Source organism: Palaemon carinicauda, chromosome 40 (genome assembly GCF_036898095.1).
Source record: "Palaemon carinicauda isolate YSFRI2023 chromosome 40, ASM3689809v2, whole genome shotgun sequence".
Lineage (NCBI taxonomy): Eukaryota > Metazoa > Arthropoda > Malacostraca > Decapoda > Palaemonidae > Palaemon > Palaemon carinicauda.
In genome coordinates, this window is record NC_090764.1 from 66,438,268 (window position 1) to 66,455,038 (window position 16,771).

The following is a 16,771-nucleotide window of genomic DNA, read 5'->3' on the forward strand; positions in this document are numbered from 1 at the left end:
CTTACGTGACTTTCCCCATCATATCCAGAATCTTGTCGTAAATAACTTGCACCACTTCGAAAGACTTTTCAGAAGTAATAGAATACACTAGGATATAGCCATGTATATCTATGGAATAGTGAGCAGGAAATATACTATATTCATCCTGGCCAGCAGTGTCAACTAATTCCAAACCATATTCCTGCCCCTTTACCTATGAAAGATAAAATGTTCACATTAAAAAGGTTGTAGTGCATATCAATAAAAAAAAAAAAAAAAAAAGAGAGAGAGAGAGAGAGAGAGAGAGAGAGAGAGAGAGAGAGAGAGAGAGAGAGAGAGAGAGAGAGAGAGAGAGAGAGAGAGAGAGAGAGAGAGAGAGAGATTACTTTTGTAAAATCATAATATATTGCAATATAGTCTAGTGTACTGTACCAAACTATTATTACAGTACAGTACAAGACATCTATAATCATTTAACATAAGTATCAAGAAAACATTGTAAGTAGCAGATATGTTTTTGTCTGTGCTGTATTTCTATAAAATGTTTCAGATACCAAGTTTATGTATGTTTTCAATATATAACAAATCATAAAAGAAATTTATCAGCATTCTTGGAACGGCATTCAAAATCGTTAATGAGGTAGTTAACAACAAGTGGTGAGTTCGGGTGAATGGCCCTACCCACCCGCCTACCAAAGACTTCATTCCTGACCTTCAGCTCTGAACTGAACTACTGTAGGTGACTGAAGTGAGAAGTTTAACTTTAAAGTTCTGGTTTGTATAGCAAAGAAAAACACAAATTACTTTTAACATAGTTAATTTTCGTATGTGTATAAAAACTTTTCATCCTTTATAATGAAGAGGTCCCCTTATTTGTGGGTAGGAAGTCTCCCTAGACCCTAACTGGTTTTTCTTTTTTTCATCCCCTGAAATGCCAGTCTCATTGGTTAAATACAAAAGCAAAGGATATGAATCCAGCAACCTCTTATCAGCTCATCATAAGGATGAGTGGCTGACAGAACCTAATCAGTACTGTACTTGATTCGTACCTGGTACTTAAGTCAGCAAAAGGAATCTTTCTTCTACGAAGGGGAGATGCAATCTAGAATGAAATACCAGGCAGAGGATGGACGACCGATAGGTATTCATTTCAACATCCTTCCTCTCGTAAAGAGAGGATGGGTGAGAACTACTACTATGGATTTGTTCTAATAAAAATGGTATCCATAATTAATGTGCGATTCTCCAACTCCTGTCAGATCTCTCTTAAATGGAAGTAGGGTAAACTACACAAAACTCTGGTCGTTTGAGAGGAGGTTCCAGGTAACTCCTAAGAAAGTGTTTCGAGGTAAGTCTCTGTGTTGGAACAAATTTGGCATTTAGGGCTTTTAAATATGGAACCCTCATGAACTTATAACTAAAGGCAATCTTAAGGAACCACACTATCTGTATATATGGCATCCGTCAATCTTTGATACCTAGCTCCAGATCAAGATGTATTTTCCTGTTTTATTTTTGGAGAACTGTAAACAATTCAGATCAGCCCAGTGAATAATTTTGTCAATTACTCATACAAGGTGTAGTTTTCTTTAGATCATTACCATTCCTGCTCCAGCAAAAGATATAGAAAGATACTTCACAAAGAAAGGAAATAATACCTTAGGGGATGATATAGAGAATATTCCATATCCCATCTACAGCTATAGCATATGACATTACACTGAACACACTTCCTTGGGGTATTCCTTTTTATTGACATCTCCTATCAGATACAATATCTCCTAACTAGGAAGTACCAGTGAGTTATAAATGCTTAAATTAATAAAGGCAATTTTCATCTCAATCATGAATAGTTTTAAGAATTTTATGTCTTCATGCAGTATCAAGAGGGCTTTTGAGATAGAAAAGTTACTTAATACCGTTGAGGTAAATGCCTCACAATTATCATCCTCATTATTACTTGCTAAGTTATAACCCCACTTGGAAAAGTAAGATTCACCCCACGAGCTCCAACAGGGAAATAGCCCAGTAAGGAAAGGAAATAAGGAAATAGATAAACTATAAGAAAAGTAATTAACAATTAAATTAAACAGTAACAATAAAATAAATTCAAATATAATCTACAAAAACTTCAACAAACAAGATGAAAAGAAATAAGATAGAATAGTGTGCCCGAGTGTACCCTCAAGCAAGAGAACTCTAATCCAAAATAGCGGAAGGCCATGGTAGAGAGGCTACGGCACTACCCAAGAATAGGGAACAATAGTTTGATTTTGGATTGTCCTTCTCCTAGATAAGCTGCTTACCATAGCTAAAAGTAGCCACTGAACCATTACATTGCAGAAGTTGACCCCTTGATTGAAGAAGAATTGTTTGGTAATCTCTGTTTTCCAGTGTACGAGGACAGAGGAGAATATGTAAAGAATAGGCCAGATTATTTGGTGTATGTGTAAGCAAAGGAAAAATGAACCGTAACCAGAGAAGGATCCAATGTACTACTGTCTAGCCAGTCAAAGGACCCAATAACTCTCTAGAGGTAGTATCTCAACTAGTGGCTGGTGCCCTGACCAACCTACTAAAGTCTAATCAGAATATCAACTATAAAGAGTATTTCCTTAAAACACCTTTCTTCTCTAAGTACCATACACACCCTGCATTGACACTGCAATGTATCAGGAGTTTCATGCTAAGAATTTATCCTTGCCAGGTTCCTAAGAGGCTAAAATAATGACAAATTCCCTGACTGTTTTACAAATAGTGTTACACCAAAAACCACCAATAATATATAAAGGGTTTTGTACTCTGTATACCTAGATACTTCATCCTCTACCCGGGCGTAAAATACGACTTTTCCAATTTTCTAAGATCCCCAGATTGCGACTAATGGAGAATGGTAATCTTAAATTCGAGAAAATGCCAGTCGAGGGCTAGAAAGACTACCTCCGCCATGAGTCGCCTCACAGGTAATCCAGCCATCAGAAGTAGAGAATATAGGATAGACATGAAGAGCAGATGGGCTCACACCCTCAGGTACGTATGATCTTTATCGAGAGTGTGTGTAAAAGGCAGGATCTTACTCCACTGAATAGATCATAATGAATTGCTAGGCCCAGAGGTCTGAGAACTCAACCCTGACCAAGGCTACAAGAGCATTTACAACATGGTAACTCCAGTGAGGTGTTTTGATCCTTTAAAGGCAACAAAGGGTCGATCAATGGCCATAGGTCCCACCACCACAGAAGACAATTTCATTGCACTCATGAATAAGTGTAGAGTCGTCAATGAATGAGCACTCGGTCTCCGGGTTTTCCATCTCTGCCGACACCTGCCCGAATTTGGTCATCATTGTTGGGTGTTTAAAATGCAGTTAATTCTAATAGTTAGGCCTTCTCCATCATGAGGCTCAATTCTACACAGTACTCTTAGAAGTTTTATTCCAGCTGTGACCAAGTTTTGGAATGGTCTTCCTAATCGGGTATTTGATTCGGTATAACTTCAAAAGTTCAAACTTGCAGCAAATGTTTTTATGTTGAACAGGCTGACAAGAGTCTTTTTATAGTTTATAAATGAAATATCTGTTTTGATGTTGTTACTGTCTATAAAATATTTCATTTAAATTGTTTATTTCTCATTTCATTTATTTATTTCCTAATTTCTTTTCCTCACTGGGCTATTTTTACCTGTTGGAGCCCCTGGGCTTATAGCATCTTGCTTTTTCTACTAGGGCTGTAGCTTAACTAACAATAATAATAATAAGGAAAAATCCCCATATAAATGACTCAGATGTTTGTACCCGTGTAGAAATAAACTACAAATTTTATATAATTTGTATTTAGTAGCTATACAATCTTAAGTCATTTACCAAAGTTCCCACCTCAACCACCCAGCAGGTCTTTGACCCGGCGAGTGTTATGAGGAGGCATTGTGAACAAGTGTCCACTTGCTCCTTGCGCTTGTGCTGTGTTTACCCAGCAACGAAGCATGATGCAATCAACCAAATTTTTGATAGGCCATGTTTAGTAGTAACCCCATATACAGTAAATGACTCCAATTTGTATAGCTAGGAATAATACAAATTACATAAAATTTGTAGTGTTCTACATACAGTATAAAAAATATTAAAGCACATAAAATGCCAATCACTTTTATTAGCATTGAAAAAATTAAGACAATGTCAACTAGAAAAATGTAACTTACTTTAATTTTCTTGGTGAAAGTATTCTCTATTGTTGGATCATAGCTATCAACAAAATGGCCATCCACAAACTGGATACACAAAGATGACTTTCCTGGGGACATAAAAAATATTATGAATATTTAAACACTCATTGCAAAAACTACTTTCATGCACACACTAAACATTCAAATGGGTATAAACTGATCTCCAAATTGTAACCCTCTATAAATTTTATTCATAACATGTAAATACAGTATGATGAAAAACAATTGTGCTTAATCTTGTATAAATATATTAATAAAAATACTGAAATTAATTAATAAGAAATTATGCTGGCTCTTTCATGCTTTCAAAAGTTTGTCACCAACCCATAATTTTAACAATCAAAAAGGAAACTTGCAATCTAGAAATGATCAAACCAACCCTATATCAATTTAATATAAATATGGCATAAGCTGGAAATAGCCGTTGAAGTTGAGTAACGAGACAAAGCAATTAATAGTTGTCAGGTCTGTGAATTGAGGGTTTCGCCCACCTGCTTGAGATAATTCAGCCACTTAACTAGCCTCAAGACAATTGATTGAAGTACAAGTGGAAATTTGATGAAAGATTTAGGAAAAATCACATACTGTATATGAAAAGTAATTTTTATTTTTCTTAACTATAAAAACCCAAAGTCCTTTAATAGGAGTAGGACTTCAGTGAAAATGGAACAGCAGTCAAAACATAACAAGGTCGTTATGACTATCAATGATGATAGTAGTGCTTTTGAAGGTTGACCTCAGGTCTGGGTATTGCAGGGTGGTCGAGTCAAGATGTGTAACTTAAAGGCACCACGGTTATATACTTGGGAAAATACAAATTATTTAAAAATATATGAATTATTCATACACAAATACAAACCTTCAACCTTCAATACAAGACTCATCCTTAAAGGGTACGAAGTCCCTACGAACAAAATTATTGACTGGTTTAATTTTCCCGAGAAATGTCAAAGCACCTGGCCCTAATTAGGAGGCGAGGACTCCTGCCAACCTCTTCAACAGTCTCAGCATGGAGATGAAACATTAGCTTGGAGCCCCACTACAGTATACCCAAGTACGAGATATGTCGTTTGAATATATGCACATCTGATAAATGGGTTTGAATATTCAATCCATCTTCCCCCTTGTACGGCAGGATGGGGAGATACTTCTTAATAATCTTGTTTGAAAAGAGAGATGCTCAGTTATGAGACTCATCTGCATCTGCAATCTCTGGTCCAGCTCAAAGGCTAGTGAATATGTTAGGTGTGGTCACTAGTTGAGTGCACAAACCTTTGAATTGGTAGACCTTTTCGCTAATGGAAATGAGGAGGAATTTTCTCAGTGACTGAAGGACAACAGGCATATGAAAGTACACATCTTCATGATCTACTAGGATCATGAATTCATTCTTCCTGATGGCTTGTTTTATTGCGCTCACTATCTCCATCTTAAAGTGTTTGTCAAAGAGATTGATCATCGGTCTCAAACCCCCAAAGCTGAAGAAGTCTAGAGACTTATATTGGACTACTTGTTGAGTGCCCTTGTATAAGCATCTTCTGGACCCCTAACAATAGAAACTGGTCCCCCTGTGAATTTATCTGATAGGATGATGACCCCTTTGGAATTTGATTTAGAGTAAGAGGAGAACCGCTGAGATGAAGTACAGTACCACTGACAAAGGGCACCCATCGTCCATTCCCCCATGCCGGGGTACTGACCCTCACCCACCGGCTTATCAGGCATCCCCCACTCATGGAAGTTGGAGAGGGGGTTGCCCTCCCTGCCAACATCTGACTTCCATCCTATTTCTCCCTCTTCTGTCCTAGCCAAAATGAGACCGAAAACAAAGAGCATGGTACAAACTTCCTCTAGTAAAAGAAGAGGTATTAGTTGTTGCTTCTGACATACTCCCCAACTTCTAGAGGGAGAATTTCAAAACCATTGTCATCTACTTAGGAGGTTGTTGTTGAAGTGTTACTGAAGGAGACAGCTTGATTAGAAGAAAAAAAAAAAAAAAAAAAAACACTGGACTTTCTCTACTTCACCACTCTTCAATCAACATCTCTCGTACAGAAGAGGGCAGAACTCTGACTCATGGGAGCATTTCTTACTGCCAAAGCAAACATTTTGGCAAACTTGGAGGCTACAACTTACATTTGATAATGAACTCAGTTCATCCATTGGTTCACCGCCTCGTGTGCTAGATATGTGACATCCTTTGCCTCTGAAAACACCTCTGAAAACATAAGCAAGCTCTTCTTCTTAGGGTCCACCAAATCCTGAGTTGCGGCAAAGTAGGCTATTGTTTCCAATCAATGATCTAACCAGGATGTTGCCCTAAAGAGTAGACATTGCTGTAGCGTCCTTGTTGGCAGATCAAGGATTGAGACGCTAACCTTTCAACCTAAATCCACAGAGTTAAGGTTTTAAGAGTTGCCTCTATCAGCAGAGGAGAAGGGTTGGCCTCTACTTCTTAAGGAGATAGGGAGGCTTGATCTTTGAGAACCAGCTTGCCTTTTTGGAATTCCTGCAACCTGAAACTTTGACCAAGATAGCTCCAGACTAGGTTCCACACTGCAGAGCATCCTGGAGTCTCTCAATGAAAGAGTTCCTTCTCTTTTCCTGGGCTTTGATTGGGTCTCCCAGCCTGTTGACTTGTCTTATCAATTAATATTTTCAGGAAACTGGATTCACACTTTGGATGTTAGGTTTTGGTCAATATAGGACCTAAATCTGGTCCTGAGAAGACCAAGAAAACCAGGGTCTCAATTGTATCCTCTTATCTGGCAACTGAAGACTCATTGCTGTGCTCATGATTTGGCTACTGCAATCTGGCAGAACCCCTTTTCCGACCCAAAACAGAATATGGGTGGTAATCGGAAGGTTCCCCTTCCCTAGGTTTATCCTTCATCCTGGATATCAACCTGGTTGCCATGCTATCTTTAGGCAACAAGGGCGAATCTTGGGCCATTGAAAGGATGGCAAAGTTGCCCTTACACAATCTCAAAGAACATAACCTCTTTGCCTCTTTAGTTTAGCATAAGAGGGCTTAACTCTGTTATGGCAAGGGCTCTCCTTAATGCAAGTATCACGCCTATGTCTCTCCCTCTGAGAAAGGAGAGCATAGAAAACTCATACTGTACTTCATAAGGGATAAGTACTCCCACGAAGTCATAGTTCCAGTGTTATTGATTGCCTGCACCTTCTTGGCCGCAAGCTATAAACAGTCTGTAACATGAGAAAAAGTCCCTGTACCTGAGTCCAAGAAGACTCTGGAATCCATTCCCTTTCCGAAGAATACATTCACTTAAAATAAGCACGAGTTGGAGCTCTCCAGGGACTGGAACTCAATAAAAGAGAGCATATATGACTGCATTCCAAAGCATTTCTTATTTGCAGAGCACTTATCTTGAAACTGGCAGGGATCCATAGGAGATATCTCCTCGCAAAGCTGTCTGTGAACACATGTGATTGCTTTATCACTAACATTCCTGATAGCTTGTTGTTGGCAGCGAGCAAGTTTACTGGAAATTCTCTTCAGTATTTATAAAAACTCACACATCATCAGTGGCGCATGAGCGTATTAGAATAATTTCTGATATTGAGGCCACTTTGCCTTGGTGAACCCAAGATCACATGCTCGCTCTATCCTGGGAGTGAGTAAGCTAGCACTCCATCGCCATCTGCTGATGCAAGACTACATGCGGTTAGCGTCTGGGTGTTATGTCATGTGCTGACAAGAGACAGAATACCCAGTCCTGTGCAACTGACGTGATATGCAATGCATAGTGACAGGCGAAAGATCCAAGTCTTGTGCTTGTTCGATAAAAGCGATATCTCATGAGAGATAATGAACAGGCGAGTGTTAAAACTTTGGCACCTAATTACATGCACAAGAGTAGATAGGATCCCCATTTATCGGATCATGTCTTTGATGATGTGAATTGGCGAGAAATAGAATGCTTGTAATCCAGCTAGCGCTGATGTACTATGGCATATGCAATAAGAAGAGAACAACCCAACTCTCGCGAATGTTCGCCATAAGCAAGCTTATATGGGCACCGGTATGCAAGCACCAAGGAGAAGTCCACAGAAGTAGTGCAAGTGTGCACATTGACGATTTCAACAGGTGCTTTTAGCTTCCCGCAAGAGAACTTAGACTGACGATCATGTTTATTATCAGAAGACACCAGCCTACATCTTCCGTTCAGGTGACTAAGGATTCCTCAGAGAACTAGGTTCTCCTACAAGTACCTTGGAACTTTATACAGAGGGAAGGAAATCCTTCTCCCGTCCTGAAGGACAGAAAGCTTCAAAGGAGAGGCATACAACGTCAGCAACCGTAGGTACAACTACAGCACCTACCCCTCTACACAAGCTGGCAAGAGCTAACAGTAGTCTCTTCATAGAAGACACACCTTCTAAATGCAAAGATGGTCATAACATAAACAAGGCATCATCACTAGGATCAACATCTGAAACAGATCTAAAGGACCCACTGAGAAGGAAATCCATCTGTTTCTCCTTGGAAAACAGGTCAGGCTTCCACCTCCCATGCTTACCATGATGTTAAATTGAGACCGTTGCCCTTCTTTGCACCACCCCAAGACAAGTTGACAAGGAAGGGTACAAGGGCAAAGTACCAGGGGTAGGAGGAAGAGGTCCGGCTGATTTTCTAGACTTCGAGGGAGACCCCGAAAGAGAGGAGTTGTGTTTGGACATTTTCCTTCTACTAGAAGCCTGCCACTGGGAGGATGGCCACTGTTAACATTCCTCACAGGGACAAGCTTGCAAGCAATTATGCACACTGCAGGTTGGACACAAGGAATTTTGATCAACCGAAGACCTCCTCGTGAAGGTCCCTCTACTACGATTGGTAACTTCCAAAGCAGATCAAAAGGTCTACCTTCGGATTCTCTATTGGCCACAAACTTCTTGTTTAAGGCCTGTATGTATCGGCTCCTGATATCAACGTGATTCAAACATGCTATACACTATACGAAAGCGGCCAAAACAAAGTGATAGCTCTGCGGATGGAAATAGGTCGGGCTCCTTGCTCTGAACCTGCACCCTCACCAGCTAGGTCATGCTGAAACAATCTCCCTAATTAAAGGACGAGGGTTTGTATGATGTGAAGGAACAAATATATGTTCAAGGTAGACAAATGTATTTTATCTAAACATTTTATTATTATTTTTTTGTTTTACAACAAGATTCAATCCAAGACTGAAACACACAAATATGACAAATTTGTACTTTTCCTAACGCTACAAACCTTAGCTATTTACAGGTATACAGGTATTACTTTCGGCGAAGGACGAGCTATTAGAATTTGACGAGGGTTAACTACCCATGTGCTAGTTAGCAGGGGGTAGCTAGCTACACCCCTCGCTCGCACACCTGCGACTGAGCTTCACTTTGCTTGGAGGTAGGACTTCGACGGGGGACAGGATTGGCAGCAAGTATGTATAAATAGCTAAGGTCTGTATTGTTAAGAAAATTACAAATTACCTACGAATTTCTCATTTGTTACGTAATTGGAATACAAACCAACGCTATTAATAGAGGTGACTCACCCATTAGGATGGTGGATGTACATGCCAATCTGGCTTTTTGGCCTTACCAGGGGTACCCCTTATTGTGCAGAGATTAATGCGACAATAATGAGACCCTAACGCCTCGCTAAACCTGCTAAGCATGGTCTGCAGCCTACGCAAGCTGTGTGTGGTGATATACTAGCAATGTGAGAATCAAGGTAAAAGTTATTCAGAATCTTGTAGGAAATAACTGAAGAGACCGAGACATTCCCAATACCACCTCGCCAGGGGATGGGAATGCAACAACAAGACTAAGTTACTTAAGGGAGCAAAGGTTTACCTGGAGAAGTTTTAGGTCAGCTTCTGCAGAGGATCCAGGATGCTGATTTCCCCAAGAGAGGGGAGGATGAAGAAAGAAAAAGAGACAGACATTTCTTTTTATTCACTCAGATTAAAACCCAGGTAACCAATGCCCTCAACCTTCTGCTACTCATCCAATAAGGTGCTTGAGGTACTAAACCAGCTGTTGTGCAGCCACCACAGGACCGATAGAAAACGTATCGAGGTTCCTGTGGGTGAAGTCTTTCATGTAGTGGACGGTGAACGTAGTTTGGCATTTCCACACACCCGCTTGCAGTACTTGCATCACAGTAGTTCTTTTTGAAGGCCAGGGACATAGCAACACCCTTGACATCATGAGCTCTGGGACGACGTGTTGCAGGAGGGTCGCGATTCAGGGCAAAGTCAATGGCCCTGCGAATCCATGCGGAGATTGTGTTCTTCGTGACCCTCCTTTTGTTTCTGCCCGTGCTGACGAAGAGTGAGGGCATTCTGGGCCGAGCTGTTGCTGTTCTCTTAAGGTAGTGTCTCAAACACCTTACTGGGCATAGTAACAGATGATCTGGGTCATCAGTAACAGAGCAGAGACTCGTTATCCAGAAAGATTCAAATCTAGTGTCCAAAACCCACGGATTCCGAGTCTTTGCATCAATCTCGGGGACGAAGCTGAAGCTTACCTTTCCCCATCCTCTTGAATGGGCGACGTCACATGAGAGACCATGAAGTTCGCTAACTCGTTTGGCTGAAGCCAAGGCGAGTAGGAACAATGTCTTTCAAGTCAGGTGGCGATCTGTTGACTGGCATAACGGTTCGTATGGAGGCCTTTTCAGGGATCAAAGAACTTGAACCACGTTCCATGGGGGTCTCACTTCCTACTGAAGACAGGTAAGTTCATAACTTTGTATGAGAGAAAGTTCTAGCGATGAGGAAATATTAATTCCTTTCCGTTTCAAGGGGAGACTTAAGGCTGAGCGACAGCCCTTAACTGCTGAAACTGAAAGGCACATTTCTTCCCGCATGTACACGAAAAACTCCGCTATAGCTGGAATAGAGGCATCGAGTGGATCTAGACCCCTTCCACGACACCAACCACAGAAGACATTCCACTATGCCTGGTAGACTGAAGCTGATGATTTTCGAAGGTATCCAGACATCCTCTTTGCAACTTGTTGCAAAAATCCACTCTGAGTGAGGAGATGCTTATTGCCTTATTTTTTGTTTGGGTTCCCCCAGGTCCCTCAGTGTGAGGCATCTCGTATATCCACCAGAGAGCTGCTAATGCATCTTCCGGTGTATTTTGCATCTTCCAGTCTTGGATGGGCTGGGATCCATCTTAGGTATTTATCGAGCTTATTCTTAAACACATCTACGCACACTCCTGATATGTTTCTTAGATGAGCTGGCAGCACATTAAATAGTCGCTGCATTATCGATGCTGGTGCGTAGTGGATTAATGTCCTGTGCGTCTTCCTTAGTTTTCCTGGTATATTTTTTGGCACTATTAATCTACCTCGGCTTGCTCTTTCTGATATTTTTAGCTCCATGATGTTTTCAGTAATTCCTTCTATTTGCTTCCATGCTTGTATTATCATGTAGCGTTCTCTTCTCCTTTCTAGGCTGTATAGTTTTAAAATTTGCAGTCTTTCCCAGTAGTCAAGGTCTCCAGGCGTGAAAACGTAGCGAAGCTACTGCCTTGTGGTAGATGTTGCAATGTGGTTGTCTGAGTAGATTGTGTCACGGAGGAATGTCTGGGAACCATTCCACGTGATGCCATAGCGGAGCTATGAGGGTCATTGAAAGATTGAACGATGTTCTGGTCTTCTTGAGTACTCTTCTCAACAGACAAAACAGTGGGAATGCGTATACGTTGTTGTCCCACCGTTGTTGGAATGCATCTTGCCAGAGAGCCTTGGGATCTGGGACTGGGGAGCAGTACAACAGGAGCCTGAAGTTCAGGTCTGTTGCAAACAGATCCACAGTTGGAGAACTTTGATGGCTACTAGATGATCCAAAGACCATTTGAAACCCACTATCTGCGATGCTCTTCTCAGAATGTCGGCGAGCACATTCCTCTTTCTTGCCTGGAATGAAGCAAACTGATAGTGAGACCAAGTGGACTTCTTCTCATCTCAGTATCATCACTGCTACATGGGATAGGGGCTGCGAAAAAGTACCAACTAGCTTTTTTACATAAGCCACTACTGTGTTGTTGTTGCTCAATCACCACCACAGAGTGACCCACCAGGAACTATTGGAATCCTTGAAGGGCCAGAAATACGGCCTTCATCTCTAGGAGATTTATGTGAAGGTACTTTTCGAATGCTGACCAAAGGTCTGAGGCCGTGTGGTGCAACACGTGGGACCCCCACCCTTCTTCAGATGCATCTGAGAACAGCATCAAATTGGGAGGAGGGACAAGAAGATCGACACACTTCAGTAGGTTTTCGTCTGCCAACCACCATCAGAGGTCTGTCTTTTCCTCTGATTCCATAGGAATTAGTGTGTCGGGGAATCGAAGGCCTGATTCCAATCGGACTTCAGGTGCTACTGGAGAGATCAAATCCTGAGGCAACAGCTAGGAACTAGATGGGCCAAGGATGATAGGTGTCCAAGGAGAAACAGCCACTTCTGGGCTGGAAGTTCTTCTCGTTTGAGGAAAAGCCTTGCGACTTTCCTTAGCCTTGCTATCCTGACATCTAATGGGAAGGCATTGTGTTGTTTGGTGTCTAATACCATGCGCAGGTATACAAGTCTTTGAATGTGAAGCAGGGAAGACTTCTCAAGGTTTACTATGAGCCCGAGTTCTTGGCAAAGCCTCAGAAGTTTGTCTCGGTGCTGAAGAAGGGTTGCCCCCAGGTCTGCTAAGATCAACCAGTCGTCCAGGTAATGAGGAGACGGATGCCGAACCTGTGAGCCCGAGATGACAATACAGTAAAGCAAACACTCTTGTGAAGACCTGAGGAGCTGTGGAAAGGCCAAAACACAGCACCTTGAACTGGTATATTTTTTTGTGATGCTGAATCTCAGATACTTCCTTGAAGATGGATGAATTGGGATCTGGAAGTATGCGTCCTTCAGATTCAGTGTACACATGAAGTCCTGTGGTCTTATCGCTAGTCTGACCGCGTCTGCTGTCTCCATGTTGAACGAAGTCTGTTCAACAAACTTGTACAGAGCTGAGATATCAATGACTGGTCTCCAGAGTTGACTGAAGAATCCTGGGGAACCATCGAGGACCTCCTGGAGAGAGCCCTTCTCCAACATGGTCTGGACTTTGGCCTGAAGGGTCTGCCCCTTTGCTGATGCCATTGCAAAGGAGCTCACAAGCACTGTATTCTTGGTCAGTGGAGGGAGAGATGAAATGAATGGGATGCGATACCCTGAATGAATCACGGAGATCGGCCAAGGTTCAGCTCAGAGCTGCATCCACCTGGTCCAGCAGCTTTGTAGGCATCGAGCAGGGAGATGGCCTATCCTAGTGTTTGCGGTTTTCACAGTCTCCTCTCTGATGTTTTCCCCTACGAATGAACTTGTTGCCTTTCCCGTCCTTGACAGAAAAGGGCTTTTCAGATGCCTTCATATTCGTAACCGGTGCCGTTTTACCTGATGATGGTTTTGTTTGGCTAGTGTATGAAGGGGCTGGAGTTCTGTAGGGCCGTGATGTTAGAGCCATATGAAGGAGGGAGTCCGTGTTTGACTTTCTCCACCTCTCCGCAGCCTGCTTGACGTCCTCCCCTGGCCCAAAGAGAAAGAAACCCTCCATGAAGGAGTTTCGGAGCCTAGCAATAACAGCATTAGGGACCTGCTGGTGGAGTCTCTCAGCCACCGCATCCCTTCGTTTAAGAATGGTGTTAGCCCACAGGGTCACTACCTGGTAGGCCAAAAACTCTATGGTGCGGTTGCCAGAGAAAAGGAAGGTCTCCAAACCCTTCCTGGTACGTTCCTTAGAGAAATCCTCAGTTCGCAACAGGATTCCCTCATATCCCAACAATGATCCAGCCACGAAGTAGCCTGCATAGCATACTTTGCAACCTTCTCTTGGTTCAAGATCTCTGACGTCGAGAACGAGACCTGACGCGAAGCGAGCCTCGCTAGAGAGACTCTCTTGGTCTGTTCTTCAAGGGAAAGAATGAAGAGATATCGTCGAGTAAGTTTCGTTTATGATATAATACCTCCTCTGGTTGACATCCTAAGTAATGGACAAGGTAGAGCGGTAAGACTCAGAGAGGGTAGAAAGCTGGAAGGCAATCTTACGCCGAACACTTTTTAAGCCCCAGGACCAGAGCATGACTGCACTGGTCTTCAGAGGCTTATGGGTGCCTAAGACTTTTGCCTTCTTGCGGGGCCATCTCTGGATCCGTTACCCGTTGAAGGCCCTTATGATAGTCAGTACCTGCCAAAAGGCATGCTTCAACTCTCTCTGGTCTCCGGCTGAAGCTAGGCTGGCAGCAAGATGATCTTCATCCACCGCCGTGGTCTCGCCTCGGGGTGGGTCACGGTCGTTAATGGGGAGGCTGACTCGGCTCTTGAACCCTTCAGAGGGTCTCTGACTTTGGAATTGTCTAAGAGTCTTTAGGTTCCCTTCTAGGAGGAAACAAAGGTTCTAAGGCAGAAGATCTGGAAGTAGCGACCTTCTCAGAATGAAGAGAACAAGGATCTGGAAGTGCGACGGTGATCTCTTCCTGGGGTCTTTCCGTCAGTGATGGGAGAGGAGAGCCTGAAACTGACTTTCCACAGAGCCTCTCGATACAGTGGGAGGCATTAGAGGGCCGAAGCAACGATGGAACCCTAAGGGAGGCATCTACCCTTTGAGCCCTGACTGGAGTCAGTTTGACCGTTATTGAAGGGCGCTTATCAGGAGATCCCCGCATCCTCTTCAGGGGGGAAGCAGCAGTCGTGGTCCGTAGTCCAGGATCAGTTAAAACAGAGGACGAATCCAAGGAAGTCCCGGGAACTTCCGTCGGCCACGAAGAAAGCATCGGGACGAAGGCCTGTGTTACAGCTCTAACCAAGGTGCTGAACCACGGCTGCTTACTCATTGAAGCACTCTCTGAAAGATCCCTTGAAGGGAAAGAGGATGAATGGTCCTTCCGCAGAATCTCGTTCCTAACACTAAAGGCTTAGGAACCGTAGATGTAGATTCCCTTCAGTGCGCAGGAAGTTTCAGAATTCTAAAACCCTGAAACTTGAGACCTTCCTCCTTCCCCGACTGTTGCGTCGTTACACGTTTGTGGGGAGGGGAATGGGGCGGCAGCAAACGATCGTTAACCACCTTACCTTTCCTAGCGGCCACTACCACTGCCTTTGGCAGCTGCAGTTGGTGATACTCGCTTGCACGAGGATGTGACGTCCACTGACGCATTGGAGAAAATCAAGAAACCTCCTGCTCAAGATGCGTTGATGATTGCTGTCGTGAAGACCGATGACTCAATGATCTATGAGAGCGAGTGTGCCCGCGTTGACAAGCGATACTGCGGGATCAATCGTTACCGCTGCACGAGAGGTAGGTCAGTGTGTCGATGATTCTCGATTAGGCGAATCACGCGTAGCTGAGAGTGAAGGCTGATGGATGCACAATGATTCACATTGCAGCGATTCACAAATAGGTGGGGGAACGTGTTCCGAAGGAGAGCGATGCGATGGTTTGGGAACGCTCTGAGATACGGCAGAACGCTGGGTAGTTGAGAGACGAATGAGCTATTCCAGAGACGGCGAAGGTCTACACGACGGGTGTGGTTGCTGAGGTAAATGCTGTCGTTTAGCCGATCGCTGACAAACAGGCGATTTCCGAGGTGGTGGGTGAGGAGGCGATTTTCCAGTTCTCAGAGATTCTCGCATAGAAGCAGCTTGACGAGAAGTCGAACGCATAGGATATTTTTGCATACCAGAAGCTTGACGAGAAGTCGAACGCATAGGCAATTCTCGCGTAACACAATGCTTAGGCGGTACAAAAGTTGTCGATCGTTAACGATGATCAGGCAATTCATGAGCTGATGAAAGCGTTGACGATTCATGCTCTGCCTATCGATGGTGAGACTGTCGAGCAGGTGAGCATTGCGATGGATAACGTCGAGATGATATCAGAGATGGAGAGGAAGGTCGGTAACCCCAAAAGTCAGGATAGACAGTTTCTTCCGAAGAAGAAGACTGAGGAGGCGAAGAGGTGAAGAGATGTCTCTTGGCCGAGGGAGCAAGATCACCCGTGTTTATTCAACATTTCTAACCATTATCATTATTGCTGCAAATCGTCCGTTTTAGGCATTTCCTCCCCCAAAAAAACGGTTCCCACTTGGGTACCACATAATTGTCTAGTTTTATTATAATTACGAACGTAAAAAGCTTTTCTACTAAAAAACAGGTACTGTATTTCCTGTGTTATTAGACGCTACAAGTGGTAAGACGCAAGCTTAAATTAGTAAAGCAGTTTTGGGAAAAAAAGAAACTGCCAATTTTACAAACTATCCTAGCAGCAATTCCTAGTCAGTGTGATTTTAGTTTGGCAATGTACATTTTCATATTTTAGTTGTATTATGAAATGTTTAAGTTAATATTAATGAGATGCATGCAGGTTATCCAAAATTTATTACATTTTCATATAAGAAACCTTTAAACCTGTCATAGTTGCCACCACAACTACACGATTAGTGTTTGGTGTTTCAAGTGCTGTTTACATGATCGCAGTGTTTCCAAATCTTCTTAATCAACTTTTATTA

General features: G+C 42.8%; 1 protein-coding gene across 1 annotated transcript in view; it reads right to left on the reverse strand.

The window, feature by feature from the left end:
• Rheb (Ras homolog enriched in brain) overlaps positions 1-16,771 on the reverse strand; it is a 38,999-nt gene that overhangs the window by 20,183 nt on the left and 2,045 nt on the right. The window contains exons 2-3 of the mRNA XM_068363844.1: positions 4,177-4,268; positions 6-193 (exon numbers count right to left, since the gene is read on the reverse strand). Of these exons, the coding sequence (XP_068219945.1) occupies positions 6-193; positions 4,177-4,268 (280 nt within the window). The remainder of the gene's footprint in view (positions 1-5; positions 194-4,176; positions 4,269-16,771) is intronic.